The sequence below is a fragment of the Penicillium robsamsonii genome, assembly GCF_028829455.1.
Source record: "Penicillium robsamsonii strain IBT 29466 chromosome Unknown utg000003l_segment0_segment0, whole genome shotgun sequence".
Classification (NCBI taxonomy): domain Eukaryota; kingdom Fungi; phylum Ascomycota; class Eurotiomycetes; order Eurotiales; family Aspergillaceae; genus Penicillium; species Penicillium robsamsonii.
Window position 1 is genome coordinate 86,948 of NW_026643221.1, and position 24,118 is coordinate 111,065.

The 24,118-nt window shown below is 48.8% G+C and overlaps 12 protein-coding genes across 12 annotated transcripts; 3 read left to right on the top strand and 9 right to left on the bottom strand.

Annotated features, from left to right (window-relative positions):
• Positions 1–350: 350 nt before the first annotated feature.
• N7447_004725 (uncharacterized protein) lies at positions 351–932 on the bottom strand (the record flags this gene model as incomplete). Its single annotated transcript, XM_057228987.1, has 1 exon — positions 351–932. One exon carries the CDS (start codon positions 930–932, stop codon positions 351–353), a length of 582 nt encoding a protein of 193 aa, XP_057084077.1.
• A 577-nt stretch (positions 933–1,509) lies between these two features.
• N7447_004726 (PEX11 domain protein) lies at positions 1,510–2,531 on the bottom strand (the record flags this gene model as incomplete). The annotated part of the gene is made up of 4 exons (XM_057228988.1): positions 1,510–1,647; positions 1,733–2,089; positions 2,139–2,293; positions 2,378–2,531. 4 exons carry the CDS (start codon positions 2,529–2,531, stop codon positions 1,510–1,512), a joined length of 804 nt encoding a protein of 267 aa, XP_057084078.1.
• A 458-nt stretch (positions 2,532–2,989) lies between these two features.
• Positions 2,990–4,272, bottom strand: N7447_004727 (F-actin-capping protein subunit alpha; the record flags this gene model as incomplete). Its single annotated transcript, XM_057228989.1, has 7 exons — positions 2,990–3,341; positions 3,440–3,577; positions 3,631–3,683; positions 3,749–3,838; positions 3,898–4,013; positions 4,108–4,126; positions 4,216–4,272. The coding sequence occupies 7 exons, from the start codon at positions 4,270–4,272 to the stop codon at positions 2,990–2,992; spliced, it is 825 nt and encodes a 274-aa protein (XP_057084079.1).
• Positions 4,273–4,657: 385 nt separating this feature from the next.
• N7447_004728 (uncharacterized protein) lies at positions 4,658–6,599 on the bottom strand (the record flags this gene model as incomplete). Its single annotated transcript, XM_057228990.1, has 2 exons — positions 4,658–5,425; positions 5,478–6,599. The coding sequence occupies 2 exons, from the start codon at positions 6,597–6,599 to the stop codon at positions 4,658–4,660; spliced, it is 1,890 nt and encodes a 629-aa protein (XP_057084080.1).
• Positions 6,600–6,975: 376 nt separating this feature from the next.
• On the bottom strand, positions 6,976–8,523 carry N7447_004729 (fungal specific transcription factor domain-containing protein; the record flags this gene model as incomplete). The annotated part of the gene is made up of 1 exon (XM_057228991.1): positions 6,976–8,523. The coding sequence occupies one exon, from the start codon at positions 8,521–8,523 to the stop codon at positions 6,976–6,978; it is 1,548 nt and encodes a 515-aa protein (XP_057084081.1).
• A 1,494-nt stretch (positions 8,524–10,017) lies between these two features.
• On the bottom strand, positions 10,018–12,166 carry N7447_004730 (amine oxidase; the record flags this gene model as incomplete). The annotated part of the gene is made up of 3 exons (XM_057228992.1): positions 10,018–11,574; positions 11,632–12,063; positions 12,116–12,166. The coding sequence occupies 3 exons, from the start codon at positions 12,164–12,166 to the stop codon at positions 10,018–10,020; spliced, it is 2,040 nt and encodes a 679-aa protein (XP_057084082.1).
• A 527-nt stretch (positions 12,167–12,693) lies between these two features.
• Positions 12,694–13,491, top strand: N7447_004731 (putative alanine--tRNA ligase; the record flags this gene model as incomplete). Its single annotated transcript, XM_057228993.1, has 1 exon — positions 12,694–13,491. The coding sequence occupies one exon, from the start codon at positions 12,694–12,696 to the stop codon at positions 13,489–13,491; it is 798 nt and encodes a 265-aa protein (XP_057084083.1).
• A 294-nt stretch (positions 13,492–13,785) lies between these two features.
• Positions 13,786–14,902, bottom strand: N7447_004732 (phosphatase PAP2 family protein; the record flags this gene model as incomplete). The annotated part of the gene is made up of 4 exons (XM_057228994.1): positions 13,786–14,152; positions 14,210–14,549; positions 14,604–14,697; positions 14,762–14,902. The coding sequence occupies 4 exons, from the start codon at positions 14,900–14,902 to the stop codon at positions 13,786–13,788; spliced, it is 942 nt and encodes a 313-aa protein (XP_057084084.1).
• A 201-nt stretch (positions 14,903–15,103) lies between these two features.
• On the top strand, positions 15,104–15,938 carry med7 (mediator complex subunit MED7; the record flags this gene model as incomplete). The annotated part of the gene is made up of 2 exons (XM_057228995.1): positions 15,104–15,367; positions 15,429–15,938. The coding sequence occupies 2 exons, from the start codon at positions 15,104–15,106 to the stop codon at positions 15,936–15,938; spliced, it is 774 nt and encodes a 257-aa protein (XP_057084085.1).
• Positions 15,939–15,994: 56 nt separating this feature from the next.
• Positions 15,995–16,279, top strand: N7447_004734 (uncharacterized protein; the record flags this gene model as incomplete). The annotated part of the gene is made up of 1 exon (XM_057228996.1): positions 15,995–16,279. One exon carries the CDS (start codon positions 15,995–15,997, stop codon positions 16,277–16,279), a length of 285 nt encoding a protein of 94 aa, XP_057084086.1.
• A 345-nt stretch (positions 16,280–16,624) lies between these two features.
• N7447_004735 (putative C6 transcription factor) lies at positions 16,625–19,272 on the bottom strand (the record flags this gene model as incomplete). Its single annotated transcript, XM_057228997.1, has 5 exons — positions 16,625–16,883; positions 16,931–17,661; positions 17,716–18,383; positions 18,435–18,520; positions 19,151–19,272. 5 exons carry the CDS (start codon positions 19,270–19,272, stop codon positions 16,625–16,627), a joined length of 1,866 nt encoding a protein of 621 aa, XP_057084087.1.
• An 814-nt stretch (positions 19,273–20,086) lies between these two features.
• Positions 20,087–23,629, bottom strand: N7447_004736 (putative importin beta-4 subunit; the record flags this gene model as incomplete). The annotated part of the gene is made up of 3 exons (XM_057228998.1): positions 20,087–21,002; positions 21,213–23,526; positions 23,584–23,629. 3 exons carry the CDS (start codon positions 23,627–23,629, stop codon positions 20,087–20,089), a joined length of 3,276 nt encoding a protein of 1,091 aa, XP_057084088.1.
• Positions 23,630–24,118: the final 489 nt, after the last annotated feature.

The window sequence follows — 24,118 nt, forward strand, 5'->3', positions numbered from 1 at the left end:
GATACGAGCTTACGGTAGCGAGAAGCACCTCTTCTACTCCGTAGATGGAGCCATAATGTTCCCAGAGTGAATCGATGGTGTCACAGCCGATCTTTTCCCGAAATCCCCAAGTCCTAGGGTATTCCCGTGCCCTTCTTTGCACAAGATAGGCTGGTGGGGTTTAAATTCAGGGAGAAGATACTCCATGAGCTTCCATCATTTTTCCTATGGTGTGCCGCATGTCTTCCATATATTTCAGCAAAACCTCATAATCATCACGCAGATGCCGAATTGAGAGCTCCTGTGCTCGGAACTGTCTAAACACGAAACACAACTATCAGTCCATCCCTTTGTCAAGAAGGTAAATATACCTACTGATTCAGAAGAGCCAGCTGGTGAGACCGCAAACGCGACCTATAATTGTTCCTGTCCCGGATCTTCTCCATCACTTTCTCTCGCACCATATACCACCGTAGCAGCTTGGGTGTCGCGCCTAGATTCCAAGCAAGTCTCACGGCTGTTAGAGCAACAGCAAGAAGAGGGATTCTCTTAACCCAGCGCTCTTGACCCAGTCCATAATCCACCTCGTCCTTGTACAACCACTTGAAGACATTATAGTGCGAATCAGGCTCAATGCTGGTCTGTCCACGGACTTTGTTGGCTAGTTCATCACCTCCAATGGCTTTAGCGAGCTCGATCATTATGGCGATCTCAGTTCGCCAGAGCTGGTGGAAGATTTCTCGCACTTTTTCAAAGCCTGGCTGAATCTCAATCTGGCTCTCCATTAGAAGAGTCTCCTCGATGGTGGCTTTGACGGATTCATATATGTCATTCATTTCAGCATGGCCATTTTGAAGAGTGTTGTAGCGAACATAGACGAAAGTGAAGACGGCAGCAAGGAACGTGAGGATTCCGGATATGTTCGCGGTGGTTGACAAAGGGCTGTCCTCCATTCTAAGGTTTTCTTTGGTGTGATTTCGCTTTCTTATTTTCTTTTGTGTTCGTGTTATTTGTAATTTATTCTTGCAAACAAAAAGAAAAAAAAGACTTCCAGAAATCAAACGAGAAAGGAAATCAAAGAGATCAGGTGTTACCGAAGCCGACCTGCATTTTGGTTTTGCAAGGAGTTGGAAATAAAAAAACCTCCACAGAATATGGCTCTTTTCTGTTTACTTGAATACCGCTAAATACTAGGTCGTCTAACCTTATTAGGTATAATCAAGATACGGCTTCTCTTGCGCTTAAGAGCTTAACTGCTAGGGTAAAGACCATAGGGAGCAAACAGCTTTTTCCCCCTCCAAATCACATCGTAGTGTAGGGGCACGTTCAACCTTGTGATGGCGCTCGGAGATTCTGCAATCAAAATATCAATATGCCCTCAATGCAAGGGCTTTGAATGCGAAGTGGGATTGGGCTTATGCCTTCACGTATCCGGGTTAGAGCGCGTCGGGATGACGTAAGGAATCTGTTAAAAGTCGAAGTTGGTTAGTAATCCCACTTAGTTAATTTAGGCGGCTAATTTCCACAAATTCAAATCCACTCTTCAGACACTAAGCGGCCGTGTCTTTCATCCAATTGGGCTTGTGGTTTAGTGGTATAATACTCCCTTAGCATGGGAGTGGTCCAGGGTTCGATTCCCTGCAAGTCCATTTTTTTTGGGCTTTTGTCCTATATCCTAGGGATTTTCTTTTTGGCATAGTCTCTAATATCTATGTCTATCAACTCACATGCTATATTTACATTCTAATCATACTCGGGCCCAAATATCTTGAGCAGTCAGCAGTGTGCTCAACACCATGGTCGATCCAACTACCACGTCTCCCGTGGGCATCCAGCCCAGAAGCTCCAGCGGGATGAGCAGATCACATCCATCCACCACAATCTGCTTGACTCGGGTAGAGGTAGCAGTCACTTTGACCGGGGTAGCCTTCTCAGAGGTGGTCTTCTGGTTCTTTCTCTTACCATTCTTCTTAAGAGGCTGCTCCGATCCGGCAAGAAGCGCCCAGATAGCTCCGGCAACAGAGAAAGAAAGCGCATAGAACCAGAATGTATTGGCCTGGTCCATAACACGGCCATTCCAGGAGACAGCGTAGACCCCCATTGCGTGAAGCTAGCCCTTGGTCAGTCCTGTTCACCGAACGGAGCAGTAAGTAACATACCGTGGTCAGGTCTTCCAGGACAAAGTAAAGGCCAAAGCAGGTACACTTAGCCAGCTCGAGCATCCCAGCCACAGAGCTGAAGCCATCCTTGCCCAGCAACGCCAACATGCGTTGGAAGGAGTCAATGAATCCAAAGAAGCGGAAATATCTCCGCGCTACCCAACAACCCCAGTATCAGCATTTATGGAGCCATCGATTCTAGCGCATCGCTATCCATCGGATATTGGAATCTAACTTACCTAGTGCCAATTGCAGTTTGACTGTGGTCAATTGCATGGCCAGGGCACTGCTCACGGTGAGTGCAGCGACAACCTGCGACACGCATTGGATCAGACGAAGAGTCTTTTCAAGACCAGCGCCCGATTTAACAAAACGAGAAAATTGTGGGATCATCGTTACAGCACCGCTACAGGCTTGGGAACAAAACACTTTTTAAGGAATAGGGGATGGGATCCGTGTGTCGAAGGCTTGAAAGTGGGTTAATCTCACCTGCACTAACTAACTAGTCGTTGTGCTTATTCAGCCTTTACATCTTGGAGAATTCATGCCTATGGATTACTTTACGTCTAATCCGATAATTATTATTGACAGTAGTTCATCTGGGGTACTCTGGGTGTGGGTGAGTTGGCTGGTGGTTGTGTGTTGGTGATATATATATAAAGCGACAGCCTAAGAGGTCCAGCACTACAAAAACAAATTACACTTAATCGTCTTCGTAAACCATAAAAATGAAACAAGTAACACGCAAAATGAGACAATGCTTGCAAAATAGTAGGGATATATTAGTCCAGCTATTCACCGCGAGCGGGTTGATCAAACCACCCACTCGACAATATTTCCAAGTCCCTGCTCTACCGCCCTTTGCCGCCCGAGATATCCTGACCCAGGCGGTATCCACCGACCTTCTCCCACTCCACTTTCTGTCGCGTAATGGGAAGCTGCCTCCGGAGACCCTTGAACGCACCCTCGGAGGTTTGGACAAAGGCCCGGTTCAGCGCTTCCTGGTAATCGCGCTCCGCCGCAGCAATCCGCGAGACAATCGACTCGGCAGATACAGAGGAGATGGAGATGCTGACAGGCTTAGTAGTGTTAAGGGCAACGTTGCCATCTTCGTAGTAGTGCACGTCAACGTGGATGTTGCCAGTCAGGGTGGAGGACGAGGAGGAGACGGGAAGTTGATAAATTGCGCGGAAACGACCATTCCTATGGTGACAGAACAGACAATCCTCCCCAGATGGGGAAGCGTCCATAACGATTAGTTTCCACCCACGGTGTTATCCATAGAGACTGGAACCACTCACCAGAAGTTGTTGGGAGAGTATCGGTTGGAAACCAAGACGATGGCAACGGCAGAGTCATTCTCAATGGGGTAGACGCCATATGAGCAGTTGGGGTAGTGTTCACGGGCATGAACACCGAACGACTTGAGCAGCGATTTGCTAAACACGGTAAGCGGATTATCACCAAGACTTCAACCTAGCTCATTTCTTACATCAAATCCGCGTGCTCCGACTCCAATGGGTATGATTGTGCTGCAGAGGCAGTCTGTTTCCATGGTGCAAACCCGTAAGCCTTCAACGTACCGCCCCAGTTGGTCAGATGAAACCTACCTGTGTGGTGTGGTCGACCTCAAACGAGGTTTGGCTCTCCGGGTCGAAGTAGCGGTTGTCTTCGAGTTCGTTAAACGCACTAACAATGACCTTCCCAGTAAAAGTGTTAGATCCACCGCAGATATAGACCACTCCTGAGCGAAACCCACCTCCTGGCTTGATCCTGGCAATTTCACCGTTGCGAGCTGTGTCTCGTTGTACCGTTTGAATGCGGGTAGAAGGGAGGGGATGATATCCTCGCCATCGGAAGTTAAGGCTTGCACATCTAATCAAGTAGTAGGGATCAGCATCACCGTTTGCGTATGGGTCGGTATTGCGGGGATCGGAAAGGGCAGTGTAGCATTAAGAGGGCCATTTACCGGCGACGACATCGGCGAGCTGAGCAAAGACATGTTAGCGACCATCTCTCAGGCTTCGGACGATGACCAGGGGAGTGGGGGATCCTGGATCATTGTTGACATGCATACCTCTCCGGGCGGGGCACCCTCGATGAAGGAGGATGCCAGTTCAACAGTAGAAGGCATGGTGTAGGAAAATACGATCGAGGTATTCAGTACTGAGCAATATGTTCAAGCACAATTGAAGTTCTTGAGAAGTACTGGAGCTTGGAAGTGTGATTGCCTGGAGTCTGCGGAGAGAAAGCTGTCGGAGGCGGAGAGCGATAAGCACGTGGCCTACATACGGGTATACATCCAGAAACTACATATAGACATCAACAGTGAAAGTGAAATGATTCATAAAATAATCTGCCATGAGGTATCTGAAACGCTAAAATAACGAATGTGTATCTTGCTTGAAATATGTCCAAATAACACCATGCCCTTTGAAACCCCCCAAAACAAAATGCCCGTAAACCCCGAGAGCGCACGAAGAATATCAAATTCCACATCGCAAATCCAAAAGCGCCTTTCAATCAATGCTCATATTCATAAAGCCATCGCTGGCTTCGGTCATCCCTTGCAGACCGACGCGTTTCCCACCTCCAGCATGAGAGATCGTTCGATTGCTCGTTTCAGAACTGAGTCGTTCAGAAAACGGGGCACCGAGGCCCGGTTTTGGCGGCGGACCCCAGATATTTGGGCCCATATCACTGACATTGTGGGAGTGAGTCATTACTGGACTGCTCTGAACACTCACGCTGGGCGAAACAGCCCGACGCTTGAAAAGATTAGGATCGAAGTCATCATCACGACGCCGCTTCCGACAGATCTCCCCAATACTTGGCATGCCCGGGGCATGGGGGGTGGAAGAGCGGGAACGCTGCTTGAAAGACTCCGTAGTAACAGAGCCGATGGTCGTAGACGGAGTCATATCCATGAACATATCCTCATCTGCCAAAGATGCGGGACCTTCCTGGCGAGCCGGGGGTGGGGTTCGGTAACGTCCATCGAACGAGTTCCAAAATGCGACGCCGCCCGAGTTACGACTAGCTTGTTTACCAAAAGTATCCGTAGATGCTGTGTCCATTCCCGCTTTGACTGCGGGATCTTCTGACGGCGTCGAATCAAGCGAGGTCGAGGGCTGCAACGATGGGAACCCGCCGAGTGCCGGGGTTGATTCAGGTTCGGTGTCGCGGACCTGCCGGACCACTTCTGCTTCTCGTTTCATATCGCTGTCAATTGGAGCACCCTCCTCCATCAGAGCGGCGCGAATGCGCGCAAATGTCTTGGTTTTGGGCTGTCATTCAAGTTAGCTTGTGGCCCATTGAAGCACAAAGGCACCGACTTACAAGTAAGCTCCCACGTCGCGTCACTGCGCGACGGATTACTCCCAGTGGACCGCCACCTTCCGGATGTGGGATGGGAATTGGACTTCCGCTTCGCGTCGCGCGACTCTCGCCATCGTCGCTCATATCGGACAAACGCAGATCGCGTGCGCCAAAACTAAGACTCTCTCTGCGTGAATGCGCAGTCTGCCGCGGGGCAAAATAACCTCCACTGGAGTGCTCGACACTCTTCATGATGGGTGGGGAGTGAGGGGCAGGACTATGCTTGGAACTGTTTCCACTCGCACTGCTAGAGCTGTGGCGACTACGGCCTTTGCGAAAGCGCGCGCGTTGGAAACTCATCAAGCTAGCAGCGGCTTGTGAATATCCTCCAATCCACTCGTTGCCCGGGCTCTGAATATTGCTAGCAAACGGACTCGGTGCACTTATGCGAGTCGCCTGCGGCGTATTGAGCATAATGTCATCGCGATCAGCCATTGATTCATCTTCCTCGCTACTACTTGTATCCGACTCCATCATATTCACACTTGACATCGAGCTTGAGATTGTTGTACGGTCGCCCGGACCTGAGGTTGAAAAAGGTGGGACGAATGCCGCTCCAAGTGATCCACGTCGCTGGGGTATTGCCATGCCTCGCCCTCCAACGGTGGGGGACGAATCCGGGGACGACTCGGCTAGGGTGGAATGGTGGAGGTTCGTACATGCGCGTGAGAAGTCAAGGCCCCGAGACCGTCGAGGGAGGACAGACCCTGGAGATCCGTAGATATGTGATGGGTCAAGTTTAGGAGAGAGAGGGGCGCGGTTTGTAAGTGATGGCGACACGGCGGGTTTGGAAGGCAAGTTTAGCGATAGGCTCGAATGAGCTACACTTGATCTTCGAGGTGTTGCAGGAAGGGCAGGTATTGCATTATCGTCTTTGCTTGGGCGACTAAGATCACCAGTGGATGGTTGAGTGGGTGTAGGTCTGGACACATCAGATAACGAACGCGACTTGGGAGAGCGCGAGGGTTCAAGTTGGTGTTCTAGATCGGTTTGGTGAGGCTGAGCTAATTGTTGACTGAGCTTGCTTTCAAACCCATGGGCCGATGCACTGCGCCCCGGCGCTGGAGGTCGCACCTGCGCCATTTTCAAGTCACTGTGGTCTGATTTCGCGATACAGAGCAAGGGCGTAGAGTGAAGGGCATCATTCGTCGGCACCAAGGCAGGAAAGTGAGTTCAATACCACAGTTAATGCCCGGACAGCACATACGCTGTGGCTTATAATAAGATAACCACAGAATTCGGGTCGATGTGAAGTCTACATTTACATCCCAGGTCGCTGGCTTTGGGCGGTTAACGAGATCAGATGACAGCGCGCTAACCCGATCCGGACAATCCCCTCTATGGTATATAGTGATCTATATCTTGTACAATTGTGTACCTTTGTGCATAATTGATCGATCATTCAATGCTTATCTGATGTACAGAATATTCCATATGCTCCTTCTTCCTCATTCAACCCCTATGCCAGGCTCATGGCATTGCTGATTGGAACCACATGCCATTCCCAATCATTGCACTGATTTTGCAAAGCGGTTCCTTTCATCAAATCTGAGTCGCGTGTCTGCCATAACTTGGTAATCACTGCCCGTGTTCTAGCAATGTTCGAGATGGTTGAGTCGGCCATTGTTGCCAGGGAACGTAGCACAATCGCTCGTCCCGAGCCCGATTCCATTTCAGATTCCGGGAAAACCTCATCATCGGATGGGTCAAGCTCCACAGCTGCCACAAAGACTGGCCATGTCACATTGACTAGCGACTTACGGTCAAGGAGGTCCGATATCAGTCGCAGAATCTGGCGCACATAACTCTTCACCAATGGTGTGGTAGGACCAGCCCCATGCAGAGCACAGTGTAAGTAAAGCATTGCAGCCAACCGCTTAGAATCTGCAACCAGTGCGAGAATTTCGTCGTCGCCCTCTCCCACTTCTTGGACTAAGTTCGCCAGTTGGCGTTCAAGGGAAGCCGCACGTAGTGAGAACGATGCCTTGTCCGCATCAGACGTATTTTGTCTCCTTGTTCGACTCATATCTGTGATTTTGGCCAGGATTGACACCAATTCAGGACTGCATCCCATCCAAAGATCGATGTTGCGTTCGTCCGGTTTCCAGTAGTCGGTACCAAACAAGACTTCTTTGGCACAAGCGGTTCGACCCATGACATCCTGGAAGGCAAAGAATTGCTCCGCAAAGCTCGTCACAGGATCCGATGGGGCCGTTGGCTGCGCTGATGTCATTTGCTGTTTTCTTCGCAGTCGGATTAAATCATTGGCGCCTTTGAGATGGATGGTCCATTGTTGATCACATTTGTCTACTATCTCATATAAACATAGCATGATCATGATAATCAGTACTTCGGGATCCATGGAGCATGTCAAATTTCCTTCCGACGAAAGACGTTGACGAAGATCTCTCAAAGCCTCTGATTTAAAACGCAGGCCGATTGCACCATAGCTTGGATTGAGCCTTGACCAGTGACATGCCCCTAACGCTTGAATGGCCTTGAAAAGTGTAGGAGAAGCCGATAGACAGAATGGCAGAATGACAGAGGCAAACGGCGAGGAAAATGCGGAGCTGGCGGCCGTGCGAGGGCACACTTGTTGAAGATAGTAATCAAATAACTCTCCATGCCCAGATTTGGATAGCTCTGGAAACAGAGCAAGAGACGGCGGAAGGCTTGGGTTGAGATTTGTGCTAAGCCCGTTGAACTGTGGGAAATGTTGTAACCAGGACCATAGTTGGGGTGAGTTGGAGTCTTGAGCAACTGAAATCAGTGCATTCAACTCGTCGAAGTCAATGCTCACTTCATCTGGGCGTTCAAATGTCGACACACCGCTATTTATGAAGCCCCAAGGGCCAATAGTTGGCACTGGGCACCACTCATGTGTTTCCGAAGAAAATGGGCTGCGTGTAGGTTGATTTGCGCCGGTTTTGTTCCAAACGCCTGCACGCCCAAAAGCTGCTCCACGACTGATGAATTCCGATTCCCATTTTAAAACTAGGTTCTTCATGCATGGCAATCCTTTCTCCTGGCAACGTGTGCAAATCGGCTTTTTGGTGTCACATCGGACACGGCTCGCCCGGCATTCTTTGCAGCCATCGCGAGATCGGGTCTTCACCGGACCTGTACGGTCTGCAGCTTTTCTTCGTGGCATACGAGTTCCAATGTTGGGATATATAAACTTCACATGATATGGATGGCCAAAGACAGTATGTGATAGTTGAAGTTGGCGAAGAAAATTGGTGTGGCGGATAAGTGGCCACCCCGCCAAATCTCCATCAAACTAATTTACTATGTCTAGGGGCTATATAGTCAACAAAAATGAGTTGAATGTTATTAATATTCTGATTAATGATTCTTTTTCCACTCTGTCGCACACTCGCCAAATGTCACAAATTCAACCTCCTGTTGTTTGAGCCACGAAATCATTCGGTCAATCATCCCAATCACATGAGCCATTCCACTAGTATCTGGGTGCAGAACCAAAGGGAAAACAAAGCCTTGCTCAGCATCTTCCTCAACGGATTTTTCGAGAGCTTCACTGTAGAGGAACTCGAACCGAGACTTCCAATTTTGCTCAATGGTGACCGGACTGATAAACCCTTGTGAGTTCTCCACCCCGGGCAAAAATTGCAAGGGGGTCATGTCCTCCATATACCAATTACACGGAATTTCAACCAGTGTCTGGGGAGTCCTGGCTGCAGGGACAGGGAGGGGCTTCATCCAAGTTGAAGCAGATTTGGAAGGAGAAAAGTCAATGGCTTTGGGCTCTGACATCCGAGGGACAAAGTATAACGACGAATCATGATGCGTGAGAGAGGAATCTGATCTGAATTTAGTTCCCGGGAGATACAGGATTTGAAAAGAACAAGTAGTATACCGTATAAAAATTCAAACTCTTCTAGGACTTGAATGGTGTGTGTTCGCAACTGATATAATGGTGCCCTCCACCCACGAGGTTTCTTTCCGGTCAAGTCGGTTGCTAGCTGCACGCATTTGGCAATGACCTCTCTCTCCTGTGATTCAGTCATTTGACTGGAACCCTCGTGTGCATATCCATGACAACCAATTTCGGCTCCCGAGTCAACAATTGCCTTGGTCTCTGCTGGGAATGATTCCATTGAATGACCGGGCACAAACCAAGTCACCGAGGAACTAATTCCATGTTTCTTGAAAAGGCGCAATAAGCGTGGCACTCCGACTTGAGCTGCGAAAAAGCCACTGCTGTAATCGGCCAGATTTGTTGTAGCCGAAGCACCAGTTCCTAGAAATCCCGACACGGCATCGAAATCGACGGAGAGTAGAATTTGAACTTTTGGTTTTCGAGAGGAAGATATTTGAAGTGAATTTGAGCGCGACATTATGATCTAAGTGAAAAGGTGAAGGTCAAAGCCAAGGGGTTATGGAATTTATAGGAGAAAGTTCAAGCCCGAGAGGGAAAGACGACCCGACTCGGATCCACCCCCCGCCATATAGAGAGCTCGTTAGAACCCTCGACTTTTGTTCACATTTTAATTCGAGAGCAACATGCAGATGCTGATTCAGACTTCACAAGTTGACTCTGGTTATTGTCTTGACTCGACACCATAACATCCAAACTCGGGTTTCCCGTAAAGAAGTTGACCGGTTTGAGACCAACCAACATCTTTTCAGATGGCATCACTGGCCAATCCTCGATTCTCGGATTGTGTGTCGATCCGAATGTGTGCCAAATAACAATGTCTTCATTTCGCACTGTTGACTTGGAGTCCGGGTTATTTCTCCGTTGAGTGATTGCCGAGTTGATCCCTTCGCCGCCAAGGGACTGCATAGTATGTTTTCCGGCCGGGAAAAGCTCATCATCACTATAACGAGTGATCCAGACTGCATGTTTTGCATATTCGGATCGCCTTGCATGGAAGGACTCTGGATGGGCTAGTAGCAGTTGGCTGTAGCATGGAACGAGTTTGAAACCAACTGGCGTACCGGTGATAGGATTGACTTTAGCCTCATTGATGATCTTGAACGTGCGATTCTTGTTAAAATCAAGATCTAATCCACCTTCCTCTGTCACAATATTTGAATGTGTGGTGTACCCAACTCCAAAAGGATTTCGCACGGATGGGTCATTGAAAGGCAAAGGGTTGGACTCCTCAACCTGCAACGAATTTGCAACTCCATCAATCGCAGGATCAATACGAAGAGAGAACAAGTGTTGATGGTATGGTGCAAGAACACCCGGGGCAACAACGGTACCATATCCAACTTTGTCGCCAATGTTGATAGGACTGGTAGACAAGATCCCAGTGGCCCGAACTTCATAATGAATCGAAGCATCTTGGCCAAAGTGAAAAGCAAAGATATACTCATAGTTGCTGACCGTGATAATTGTCTGCAAGACCAAGATACGTGATCTCACCACCGCGGCATTTCCTGTGCGGAAGTTTGTGTGCTTCCATAAAATCCCATCATCTTGCTCATGACAGCAGATGACATTGGGCAATTTCAATGGTTCTCCCGAGGAAGTGTTGTGCCATCCGTCAAAATACTTGATCAGTCCTAGACAATCGCATCCAAGAGATAAGTTGTTCGCATTAATCCCAGCACCATCATTCCCAAGGTCAAATGCTGCTTTGCGCGGAAACGGAGCACGAGGGTCACCATAAGGCACAAACATCTCTGCCAAAGACAGTCGGTAAAAGAGACTCCGGCCGTCATAACGGATGTCATGCAGCGTGAGACCCTCACGATAGTTGAAACCCACGCGCATAGTCCATTTCTCCCAGGTTAACAAGTTACCCTGTGACTTGAAGGAAACCCCTTCTGGCTGGACGACCTGGTAGGGTTTGGTGGTCGTGCGCGGTGGTGGTCGCAGACTGGGATGATACTCAGACAGAGCAGTGGAATGGATCTTGCAGGGGTCAAATGGCCGTGCTTCTTCATGGACCCTCTCACTCTCAGACGAAGGTAAGTGGTAGACTTTGGTCACCTTGAGTTGCTCAGAGACCTCCGCACACAAGTCAAGTGGATATGCGTAATAGTTGACGTCGGGATTGTCCACCAGTCGCATATAGAACCAACACTATGCATCTATATTAGCTGGTATTGGCATATTGCAAATAATTGGGGATGTACTAACCATGCTAGTCCGTTCCGACATGTCGTTCATGCCATCAGTTGCATAAGCCCACGGTTCAACAACGACGGAGGCCCCTGGAGGTAGCTTCAACTTTTGAATTTCTTCTTTCACTCTCTCATCTTCCATACAAGCATTCTCAACATCTTTCATGTAAGCCGAATCAATAAAAGAGTGTTTTCCCACAAGGGTCTCCCGTTGAACGATAGCACTTCCGTCTAGATCAACCAGAAGCTCGGTGAGTTCATTTGGCCCAGAGCCACCCCCAACAATCACTTGAATATGAGCGATACGAGCAGGTCGGGAGACTTGGGGTTGCTGAAGATGTTCTCTCTCCAAGAATGCTATCATCTCCTGCTTTGGTGGCTCCTTCAAGGTGATGACGCGAAAGTTGAAACTTTTTCCATGAAGCAGCTCCTGGGCAACTTTTGCGGCCTACAGATTGGTTAATAGGATGTATGACTTTTGCTTGACAGAGAGGAACCACCTTTGTAATTTCCTGGGGCCCAAGGGGATCAAAAGGGTGTATATCAGACATGATGAAAGTATCTAATGAGGTAAACGGGGATAACGAAGATGTACGAAGATGTTATGGTAAATCTGGGCTTTTATAATTCGAGCCAGATATATAAGCCAAGATAAAGGAATGCACGATATTCGCTAAGATATAAGAATAACCGAAAAGATTAGCTGGTCAATCGCTAAGGTAAAGAATAGCCGGAGTAGCGATAATCTTCGACTCCAAAGGTTAGAACGGAAATATTAGGCCATTGGTCTCTATAATTTCAATTGTCACGTTGAATATGATCATCTAGTGATATAAGGTAGTATGTAGAGTATAGAGTTATGAAAAAATCACACATGCTCTGAGCTTGTATATAGGGAGTAATACCTTGATAATAGAAGGCTCATACTATACTACTTATGTATATTCTAACTGAAGGTGATAGTCCTGGCCATTCTAGATATATTACAATTACTAGAACCTTCTAACGCGTTGCACTTCAAATACTTTTCGAAATCTCCCCCGCTTCTCCTTTTCCCCCACCAACTTGTATATTCACTATGGCAACTCGCACCATTCTGGTCTTCCAGAATGATGCCAGTCTATACACCCTTGAGACCACGGTAACGGCCGTTGTCCCTTTCAATGCTCTCGAAGAATCCAGTCGTCTGCTCTTCAAAGATGCCAGCGAGAAACATCATGTCGTTGTCACCGAGAAAACTATCTTCCACCCCCAAGGGGGCGGCCAACCCTCGGACACGGGCGTGTTAAAAGGCCCATCTGGCACTTTCACAGTCACAACTGTTCGCACGGATGCCAATGGACAGGTGCTTCACCTCGGTCTCTTCGACGGCTCATCGTCCGCTTTCAACAAAGACGAGTCCGTGGAGCAGGCAATTGATGTGGAAAAGCGTCTACTATATTCCCGGTTGCATACTGCAGGCCACGTACTAGGTGCATCAGTCCGACATCTTTTGGAAAAAGAGATTGAGAATTTCGATGAATTGAAAGCCTCACACTTCCCCGACTCGGCATCATGTGAGTTTCAAGGTTCAATCGAAGGAAAATGGAAGGACTCCATTCAGAACAAACTGGATGGATATATCGCCGCCAAGATGCCTGTTCAGATCGAATGGTGGGATGAAGAAGATTTCCGCTCGCGTGGACTAGAGCGATTGATTCCCGATCGCAGTTTGGTGCCCGCAGGTGAAAAAGCTCGTGTAGTTAACATCGTCGGTGCTGAAGTGTACCCTTGCGGAGGCACGCATGTCGATACGACAGATTTGTGTGGACCTGTGACCGTGAAGAAGATTTCGAGAAAACAAGGAACCTCACGAGTCAGCTATGTGGTGAAATGATGTTGATCCTTTCTACATTTTCTTTTTTATTTGGAAAAACCATATAGACAGGGAGTGCAAAGCATGATAGAAGTTCCCCAACCAAATCATTACATTGGGACCTCACCTCGAGTTGTGTTCCGCCTCGGCAAAGTGAGACGGAGAAATTCTACAGTACGGGAGCAATGGGACTATGTCAATACCAGACTGATGTTCCCTTTCAGATGTTTTCAAGACAAGGGTCCAACAGCAAAAGTCCTTTAAAGTGCGAGTAGGCCAGGGTAGAGATATGATATGTTCAAGTACGCGATAGGTTCATCGAGATGGCTCTGCGTCTTGGAGCTCGTAGTTTTCCTCCGAGGTACTAGCGCGTGGAATGAAGGGCCGGGCAAGAGCCTCCTCATCACCCAATTTAGCAAAGCCATCCGGTCCAGCAAGATCGGCTTTATCATAGGGAACGTCACACACGACCGACCGCAGCGGTGGATAATAACGACGGTATGAGAACCAGGCTATCAGCATGCCCAACAGGCCCCCACACGTCACATCATATACATCATGTCGATAATCGGCCAGACGGGAGAGGGCGACCATCAAAGCACACAATAATGGGAAAAACGCAAGTAAGCAGCGTCCAAGATCTGTTCGAGGACGGAAGACATGCATTTGACCGCACAAGAAGCTATAGGGTCACGATTGTTAGTGCGTCTGGACTCGGTACGTTTGAAGAATCACTTACAGGTATAGATAGCCCAGACCACCAAAAGAAAAGCTGCTATGACCACTAGGGAAGCTCCTCCATCCCTCTTGTAAAATGTGCTGGTTGGATTCTGTGCAGACAGTCCATGCGACCAACACCTTGTTCGATGTACCCCGGGAGGGCTTGCAGCGCGATAACAAGTCCGGACGTGGTCTTCCCGCCGCATTTTTTATTATGTCCGTCAGGAACGAGGTCAACATCAAAGCCACGAGTAGCCCGAGTACGGTCACTTGCGTCTTTTGTACACCAGCGCGAAATATTGCGGACCAAGCGAGAATAATCAGGAAAGGAATCAGACCGGCGAAAACGACCGACCACACTAGTACTCGTTAGAATCAAGAGAAGCAGACTGTATTATTCGAAATTGACCTACAAACAGGAACTCGTTCGTGGACGGCGAACGGGTACTGAATGGCTCTGTTATCCAGGGAAAACATGCGATGGAACGGGTTCACGAATAATTGAATCTATTCAAGTGTTAAAAAAATCCCCCCCCCCCATTTGTATCCGTTCATATAATGTGCGACTTACTAGTATCCATCCTACCACTAGAAACCCCAATGCGATGTAGTCAGCGGCATAGGTGCGTTGCGCAAAGCGAGCTGCAGCACCAGCGAGTCCAACGCGTTGTAGAATTGGGGTCGACCCGTTCCCCAAACCATTGTGAGGCATCCTGCACAACTCCCGAGGACTCCAGGGAGATCTTCAGGTCTTCACCGGGAGCATATCGAGATTGAAGAAAGTCAAGTTGACAATTCGACACATTGCGGAAGCACAGACCACGTCACCGCCTCTCCGCTCTACGATAAGAACTTCACTGCTTTACTCACTTTTGTCTCTCTCTCTTCTCACATTACCCTCGCGCTGATCGATATGGCTGACGAGAGCCAACAACGAACCGTAAACACGGCATTTGCGCCACCGCCGCCTTTATGGAAACACTTTACGCGCGAGAATATCGACAAGCTGGAGCAGATCAAAGCTGAAGCTTCCAGGGGCGAAGATGGGCGGTTGAATAAGAACAAGCAATGGTCACCAGCGGAATTGCGCACTCTAGAGATTCCCTCAGAGCTTCGGTACCTGGTACCACCCGACATCCCTGAAGGACAGTACAGCGTCTTTGGCGAATTGCAAACCGTTCGTTCCTCTACATTTGAGCTCTGTACCTCTGTACCTGGCAATACTGACTCTGAAATAGCTCTCTACAGCATTGCCATCGTTGCAAGAGCAAGGAATCGAACAGCTCTATCCAGAACCTCCTCCAGCCGGTACTGAACAGAACTCGCGGCCTTCGCCCCCACTCAATCACGCCTACTACCTTCTCAAGATCAGCAAGTCCCTGCTCCTTAATTTCCTGGAGTTTACTGGTATCTTGTCTGTTTCACCGGAACAATTCGAATCTAAGGTCGAAGACCTGCGCAACCTATTCATCAATGCGCACCATCTTCTCAACCTCTACCGTCCTCACCAAGCCCGCGAATCACTTATCATGATGATGGAGGAGCAGCTCAACCACAGCCGAGAGGAAATGAAACAAATGGACAAAGTGAAAGCGGAGGTGGAGGGCGTACTAGAGCAGTTGCAAGCTGAGGGCATCCGTGTGGCTGCTACTCGGCCAGGAGAGGATACCGACCAGGCCAAAGTGCTGAAAGAAAAGGCCGATGAGCACTATCGGTTAATTTGGGATCTACTGGACAAAGAGAACTGAATCTACCAACGGGTTTTATTTTCTGAATTCAAACAGTCTTGTACCCACCAAGTCAAATGGCTGAACTTTTCCTGGGCTATGTGCTCAACTGTGACCAAATGTCAACCTCGTCCTTGAATGGCCCGATACGGAAGAACCTCAAGCCGAGGACTGATCAACATCCAACGGAATATCCCTCGGTCAAGCGTCTCATGAACACACAAGCTCAGTGGGCTATCGAACACGACACCGTGATGTGTCGATTGAACCATCACGCGCTTCGCATTATCCCAAGGGAGATATTGATTCACACCAATATCTCGGACGCATTCTCCGATGTTCTAACGACCTTCTATTACTAACGGCCCTTCGGTTCAAAATACCGAACTATCGGAGATCAACTGCCATAAAATCCCACTACAATCCCTCGAGGAGCCAGCAACATGCTAGTTTTCCGTGGATCTCTACTGGGAATTTTTGCTTACAATGAGAGACTGCACCATATATGAGATATCATTCTATTGAACACTGCTCCAACCATCTCTATCGAATGCAATCCAAATGACCGACTGTCCTTCTGTCTATCAATATTAATATCTTCGACAATTCTAAGTATCATAGCCAATAAACTCTTAACGCTAAAGTGCAGGCAGTGGTATCAGTCTGTAAAAAAAAATAGGAAGAAAACAATGAGCAAATCAATCAAATCAATAAGAGGCGCGCTGCTCCGCCCAGGCCTTGTCAATGGCGCATTCAGCCAATCGCTCCAATTCCACAATGAAATCGCCGACCAATTTGAAATGCACAAGCTCACTTGAAGGCAGTTTTCGTGAGAAAATACGCTCCATCATAACCGTGGCGACATGCAATCGGTCCAAGTCTTCGCGAGTATGTGGGTCCAATGGGTTCTGAAGAATATTGCAGAAGATGGTGAGCAGCGCGGACATGGGGTAGAAGATTAGGGTCCTAAAAGGGATTAGCTTGGGTCCCATAACATGATAGGAATCACATACCAAAAAACTCCGTCGACTACCACATGCTCTGCTGCATTGAGGTAACATAGACTTGATCGACTGGCCTCTACTGAAAGTGCCATACTTGAACTCACCCCATCCATCATGCCACTTTGTCCTTGCATCCACGCCTTGCATCTTCCACTCGCTTGATGGATTATGGTCATGCATAGATGATAGTTCAGACGCAGCATGACAGTATGCATACCCATGTTGGGATCGGATGCCTCGGACGAAAAGGACACGGTTGGACGCCATTTGGGAGGGACTGACAGCCGCCATTCTTCTAGCGCATCATCTAGTTCTCGGATTGACTTGAGCAGCTCGGCATCCGATTTTTGGAGGCAGCTGAGTGAATATAGCTCTCGATGCGCTCGAGCTTTGATGATACTTAGGCGCAAGTCGAATGGAAATACTGGACCGTACCATGGGGCCTCATTGTCTTCCACGTCCAAGAATGCTCGATCAAGATAACCCGGCGGAAGGGTCAGGTCACAATTTTCGTCCGTGATATTAGGTGGCTGACCTGTGCGCAGGGCAAGGTCTTTATCAACCGTATAGCAAATCCAGAATAGATTCCGTAGCTGTGAATGCTTTTGCTGGCTGTGCTTATCCGTCGAGATGGTCTGACTGCTAAAATGATTTCCACCAAGCATGAAAATGAGTCGCGCAGCAACTGCTCCATAGTAGTTGACTGCCCGCATGTTTCCCGAGGACAGCTCAAAGAGAGCCTATGTGTTCACCGGTCAGTGATCGGAATTTTACAACCAGAGTGGCTCACTTACCAACATCGTAATAGCCTGCACTGCATCCAGACTGGCAGGCTCTTGTAATACTTGAGGCATAAAGAACTGTGCCTTGGTGGAAAGTAGATCGTGATCGATTGGAGTGATCGTAGTAGTCGCGGTGACAATATCTTTGACGTCAGGGAGGCGAGAAATAAAGGTAAGAAATGCAATGACACAGACCCTGGCGCTAGCTTGGCCATATTCAAAGGTAGATGGTGATTGACTGTAAGCTGTGGTGAGGGTCTCCTCAAAAAGCTCCGGGTCTATAACAGGAAAGATGCGCCGCATCACCTTGGAACTCTTATAGGCCTCGAAGTACACCCGCACTGTTCTCCAGTCGGGAAGTTCATAGGGATTGCAAGTGTTGTTAATATTCATCAAGACAGTGTTGAAGGTTTTCCCGCGGGCTTTATCCCAAGGTACTCGCGCCGGGCTCAGTTTGTCCATGACAACCTCTTGTCCGGTGCGAGCTTTGATCCATTCCCGTCCCTCGGGAAAGAGGAACGGCGTGCCTGTGAGTAAACTGATGACACCCAACTCTTTGCCCGCAAAGTGAACTCGCACTGACGACGAGTCCGGAGGTTGAGTGTTGCCTGGGGAGCTGCTGGCCGTCGTGTCAGCCGTCGTGTTTGCTTCGAAAGATCGAGGTGAGTCTCCAGGCACTTCTGCCAATTAGTCTCGGAGTACTATATCTGCATATTGAAGAGACACTATACCAGAGGTATGATCACCCATCAAGTTGTCTGCGAGAAGTTGCTCAATGCGACTAATTCGCTCCGATAATCGTGACACTCTGGGTTGTCTTTATCTTCGTCAGACCCATATAGCAGAACAACCTTGGAGGCTCGAGGAACGGACTCACCTCTCATCATCAGGATTTTTTCTTTTTCTCCGCACCACTCTGTCAAAGGTGCAGGGAATATTATGGTGGCTGCACCAATTACACTGTGGGAGCGCCGCATCACATTTGATCTGGGATCAGTTTAGCGGGATGGAAGAGTTTATGGATCTACCGATCTACCTTTCTTTTGTAACAGGAATCACAGGCACGAGAAGTTCGTGTCCGCGTCTGATCATCCGAAGTATTAGATGACATATTTTGCAAAAAAAGGTCAAGGAAATAATTAAGCTCAAAGGATTGCCCGGGGTGGAATTTGGCTGACCCCGAAAGCCGCTGACTCAGTCTGATGCCTCAGGCATGAATAGTGGTTATTTTGTTGAAATGGAGTGTTTACATATAAAAGTGCATTTTAACCAGAGTTGAACAATAATGGATGGGATAGGCACCCGATCAACGGGAAAATGCATCCCCTTAGACCCTGATCCACACAAATCCATATAATTTCCGTCGATCCACATACCACAATTTTCCAGAAAAGCATATCGAGATCGAGATAGGCCTCACATCACAGTGCATATGCAGCAATCGCACTCTTCATCGCCACAATCGCAGCCAAAGCATGGCTTGGAGACTGATTTGATGGGCTTTTTGATGGAGCTACCGGAGGAAGGAAGGGTGAAGTCAAAAGGGGTTGAAATAGAGGTGACGGCCATGACGATCTATTGGATATTGTCAAGTCCCGAGAGAAAGAAACAGAAAAGAAAGAGAACGTACCTCAAGCAATGAAAGGGTATAGGGAAGTGGTTGGAAAGGTGAAGTTAGGCAGCCATATATTTTCAGGTTTTCTTCTCGATATATGTTCTAATCCTGTGACGTGGCCCTTGGAGATCATTTATGCTATTTCAAGGTGAATTCCAAAGTTGATATTTAGATCCTTTGGAATTAGGCTATAAAGGACAGGCGTGGTCCATTTTTTTAAAGTTTTTTTTTTTTTTTTTCAAATCTCTTATATAAAAGCGCCTCGGTCTCTAGTAGGATCTACCTGAGAATTTGAATGAAAAGTATGATAGGTAATATATCATTTGATGATACCGTGATTGCGTTATTGAGGTTTAAATGGAGGTACTTATTGTCCACTAAAAATGTATAGACTGGGTGTAGAAGAAAATGAATATCTTATTTCATAGTCCGAAGAGGTAGAGCAATGAATGCGATTAGTAGGTTTAAGCGTAATAGTATATTAAGCTAGCGTCCCCCAACATACTTCAAGTCCAGTAGATTAATCATACACAAAAGAAGAGACTTTACTGTTATAAAGGTAGCTTAGGCAGTTCTATACAAAAATTCAAAGGTGAAGATCAAAGTATGTAGTCATTGACAGTATATACAGCAGCAACTTTTGAGGGGTTTCATCAATCATCGCCGCAGTGACTGGGGTATCGTCTAGTCATCTCGGGCTTCCAAGCCATCCGTCTATCCATTAAATAAATCCTTTTTCGTTCATCAATCCATAAAAGAGCAATCGGCTTACAGCTGCTCCACCCAGGGAGCGGCACCGGGCTGCATCTGGTTCAGCCACTTGACCAGCTCAATCAGCTCGGCCCGACGCTCATCATCCAGCTGATCCTCATCGCCGGTGAGAACCGACTGGAAGACGGGAAGGAGGCTGGGGGTGAGTTCGCGGATGGTGACATCCTCCCACTTGTACATCTGGCAGATCATGCGGTAGAGAGGCTCGTTCTCCTCGAAGTCGTTCTTCAGGGGAAGAATGTTGACGAGGGCAGGAAGCACGTCCTTGGTGGGGACACTGTCGCGGTAACGCAAGATCATGCGGCTGACACAGCCGGTAGCATTATCCTGGAGACGCGAGACGTTCATCTGAAGGCAAGCCTCAAGACGGGCAAGGATGGTGGGGATCTCCTTGATAATCTCAGCTTCAGCGTTAGAGTGCTGAATCAAGCGGCCAACGGCGTAGGCAGCGTTGGACTTGGTCTGAGAGTCCTCATCGGCGAGGCGGTGAAGGAGCAGCTTCATAAAGACAGGGGTGAAGGGGGTCACGGCGGCACCCATGCCGTTGATGCACTCAGCGAGGACACCAACAGCAGTGGCACGCTCAAGAGACTCAGTGCTACCAGCGTAACGGAGAATGGTCTTCTCGAAGACCTTCCAGAGCTCAGCGAAGCTCTGACCCATAGCGGCGGCCATGCCAGAGACAACGTCCAGGGCGGTGTCGACAACAATCCAGTCGAACTCGGAAGATTCCTCACCAGCCTCGAGAGTCTCCTCTTCAGGACCGAACTCGACCTGGCAAATGTGCTGCTTGGTGATGATATCGGTGATCATTTGGATCACGTTGTGAAGCATGGTCTCATTGGCAATGAGGGCAGGACCACAGAAGCGGAGGTTCTCAGCCATGTTGCGGTTGATATCGGCGACAGTAGAACTATTAAATATCGGTCAGCAATCAAGTCATTGAATTGACAGTTGATAGATAATGAGGCAATGGTGGAAGTAGATCTCAGAGTGTAGACTTCGCCGTTTACATCAAGTGCGCCTTTGGTGCATCAAAGTGAGCTGGGTTAAGCGGAAAAACATCATCATAGAAATGGTTTGGGTAAGGGAAGAAAAGAGAGAAAAGATGGTTGAAACATACCGGTCATCTTCTTCGGTCCACATCTTGACAGTAGCAGTCATCAGGATCTCACCGAACTTCTGAACCTCCTTGGCAGGCTGAACCTGCAAGGGAAGACCGGGCTGCCACTTGGGCATCTGGCCGTTCTCCTCAGCGATAGCAAAGAGCATAGCGTATGAGCGGTGGAGAGTGCTGATGGTGCTCTTGCGAACACCCTCGTAAGGGTGCTCACACAAGGGCATCACATGCTCGATGGTCTTCTCAAAGTAAGGAAGGAAGGCGCTGCGGGTGTGGGTGACGAGATCACCGATAACCTCAACAGCAATCTCCTTCTCGAGCGAAAGAGGGGTGGTGGCAGTGATGTCATCCCAATCATCCTCATCTTCGAGATCGACATCCTCGATATCACCATCCTCGTCGTCGTCTTCGGCACTTGCGACCTTGACCTTGCGGCCGTTGAAGGTAACCTCCTGGCCAACAAGGTCCTTGGCAGCACTGCCGAGGTCAACATCAAGATCGCTCTCGTCCTGCTCGATGCAATCGTACAGACCCTTCACAACACCGTCAAGGAAGGGAGCGAAGTGCTCGCCGTAGACCTTGGCCATGGCGCCCCAGAAGATATAAGTGCTCTCCTTGAGACGGGAGTGACCGAGGTGCAAAGCTTCCTCGGTGGCGCGCATGAGAGGCTCGACATACGGCTGGTAACGCTCGGGACCAGCAGCGGCGGCCATCTCACCCATAGAGTCGGTGACACTGGCACGGAGGTCAAGCTCATCCTCGCTGTCCTTAACAGTAGCGAACTCTTGAAGGAGGTGCATCGACTCATCGAAGAACGAGAGGAAGGAGTCTCCGGCAGAGGAGGCGAGGGATCCGAGAGCACCGGCAGCAAGGGCCTTGATCTTGAAGTCGGGATGCTTGAAGAGGTTGTGCAGAATGGGAACAAGCTCAGCCTGGTAAGGAGAAACAGCAGTCTCATCAAGACCATCAACGACAGCATCAATGGCACTAATGCCAGCCTTGATGATATCAAGGGTAGGGCCTTCCTCCTCGCCCTTGTACTCTTGCATGGCGCTGGCCAGGTTCTGGAAGAGCAAGGGCATGAGGCGCGCGTGCTCGGAACTCAGGTCCTCAACGAGGTCCTCGGCGAGACGGGCGACAGTGTGCAACGAAGCCTGGCGCACCTTGGGGTCCTGATCAGCCAGGAGCTGGAGGACCATAGGGAAGATCTCTTTCATCTGGGTGCTGATGAAGTCGGGAGCACCCTCAACGCACATGCCAAGGGCCATGATACCAGCGCGACGGTAGTCAGGGTCGGCATTGTTGAAGTACTGTCCCAGTGCGTTGAGCAAGGGGACAACGACCTGGCTGGGAGGCAAGCTCTGGGAGAGCATGTCCAAGAGGCCGAGAGCGGAACGAGCAGGAGTGATATCATCATCACCAGGAGCGGCATCGCCCAACTCAGTCACAATTTGGAGAGCAGTGCGGGTGAGCTCTTCGCCAATGCGCATACCCTGAACCTTGAGCTTGCGGTACTGGATGGTCTGCATCAGGAAGCTAATGGCCTGGGTGCGGACATCCTCATCAACCTCGGTGTTGGCAGCGATCTGGTTCATCAAGATGACCAGGTCCTTGAGGTGGACGGTCAGCAAAGCAGGGTCACAACCAAGCAGAGTCTGGAAGACTTCGAAAGACTGCATGATGTGGTCCTCCTCTTGCTTCTCAATAGAATCCTTGAGGATGGCGACCATGGCAGGGACCAGCTCCTGGAAGGCCTTGACAGGAGCTTCATCCTCCTCCGAATCGAGGTGCATAGCAAGCTTGCTCAGGGACATGAGGGTGTTGATGCGAACTTCAGCACTCTCGGGATCCCGGATAGTCTTGTTGAAGAGATTGAAGAGGTCCTGGAACTTCTCCTCAAAGCCTTCACCGAGAGTGTCCAAGATGGTGAAGAGAATGTAGATGGCCACAGCACGCTCAGCGGCGTTTCCATTGTTACCAGCCTGCAGCAGCAAGTTGGGTAGATCAGCCCACTCGCCGTCGTTCAAATCGATCTTTGCAATAGCAGAGATGATCTGAGCGATGGAGTGCTGAACGAGAGATGAACTCTCGCCCATGGTGGAGCGGAGCAGCTGCTCGCGGATCTGGGGCTTCTGGCCGGCGGGAACCTTCAACCAGTGCTTGGAAACAAGCGAACGAGACTCCACAGAAGAGAGCTGGCGCAGATTTTGGTCATCATGGCTAGTGCAGATTTGGATAAGGAAGACAAGGGATTCGGGCTTGTTGTAGAATTCCTTTTGCAAGACTCCTGTGGCCTCCTTAAGGTTTCCCTGAGAGGCTAAAAGAATGGGTCAGCAAGATGAGCATTGGTTTGGAAGGTGCAAGACGAACTCACGGTCCAGGATAATCTGCAACTGCTGCAGGAATCGCTGTTGATCCATGATGGAAAGGATAAAGTGGTCGTTTTTTCAAGGGAGGGTTTCAGTTGCCCTGTCTCTGAGAGACTCAGGCCACACGAACAAAGATTGAGCGGTCTGTCTCAGACAAACAACTCAAAGGGGGTATCACAAAGCAATATTGACAAGAAAAAAAAGGATGAAGAAAAAAAGAGAGTGATGGAGGAGAGGAAGAAAAAAAGAGAGGGAGAAGAAAAAAAAATTTAGGGGAGGTGGGCTGGTGCCCAATTGAGTTTAGCGCATGGATTGTCAACACGCGGGAATTTGGGCAGAGATTTCTTTTATGACTTCATTTATATGGGAATTTATATTAAGTATTAGGGTTATATCATATTATATTCTGATGTTAATGCGTATGATCATTCAGTTGATTATCATTAAATATTGCAATTGGGATATCACTAGTATACAAGCTATCCCTAAGTAAACTGCAACATGCCTAAAAGTATGAAAATTTCCCCCATTGAACATAGA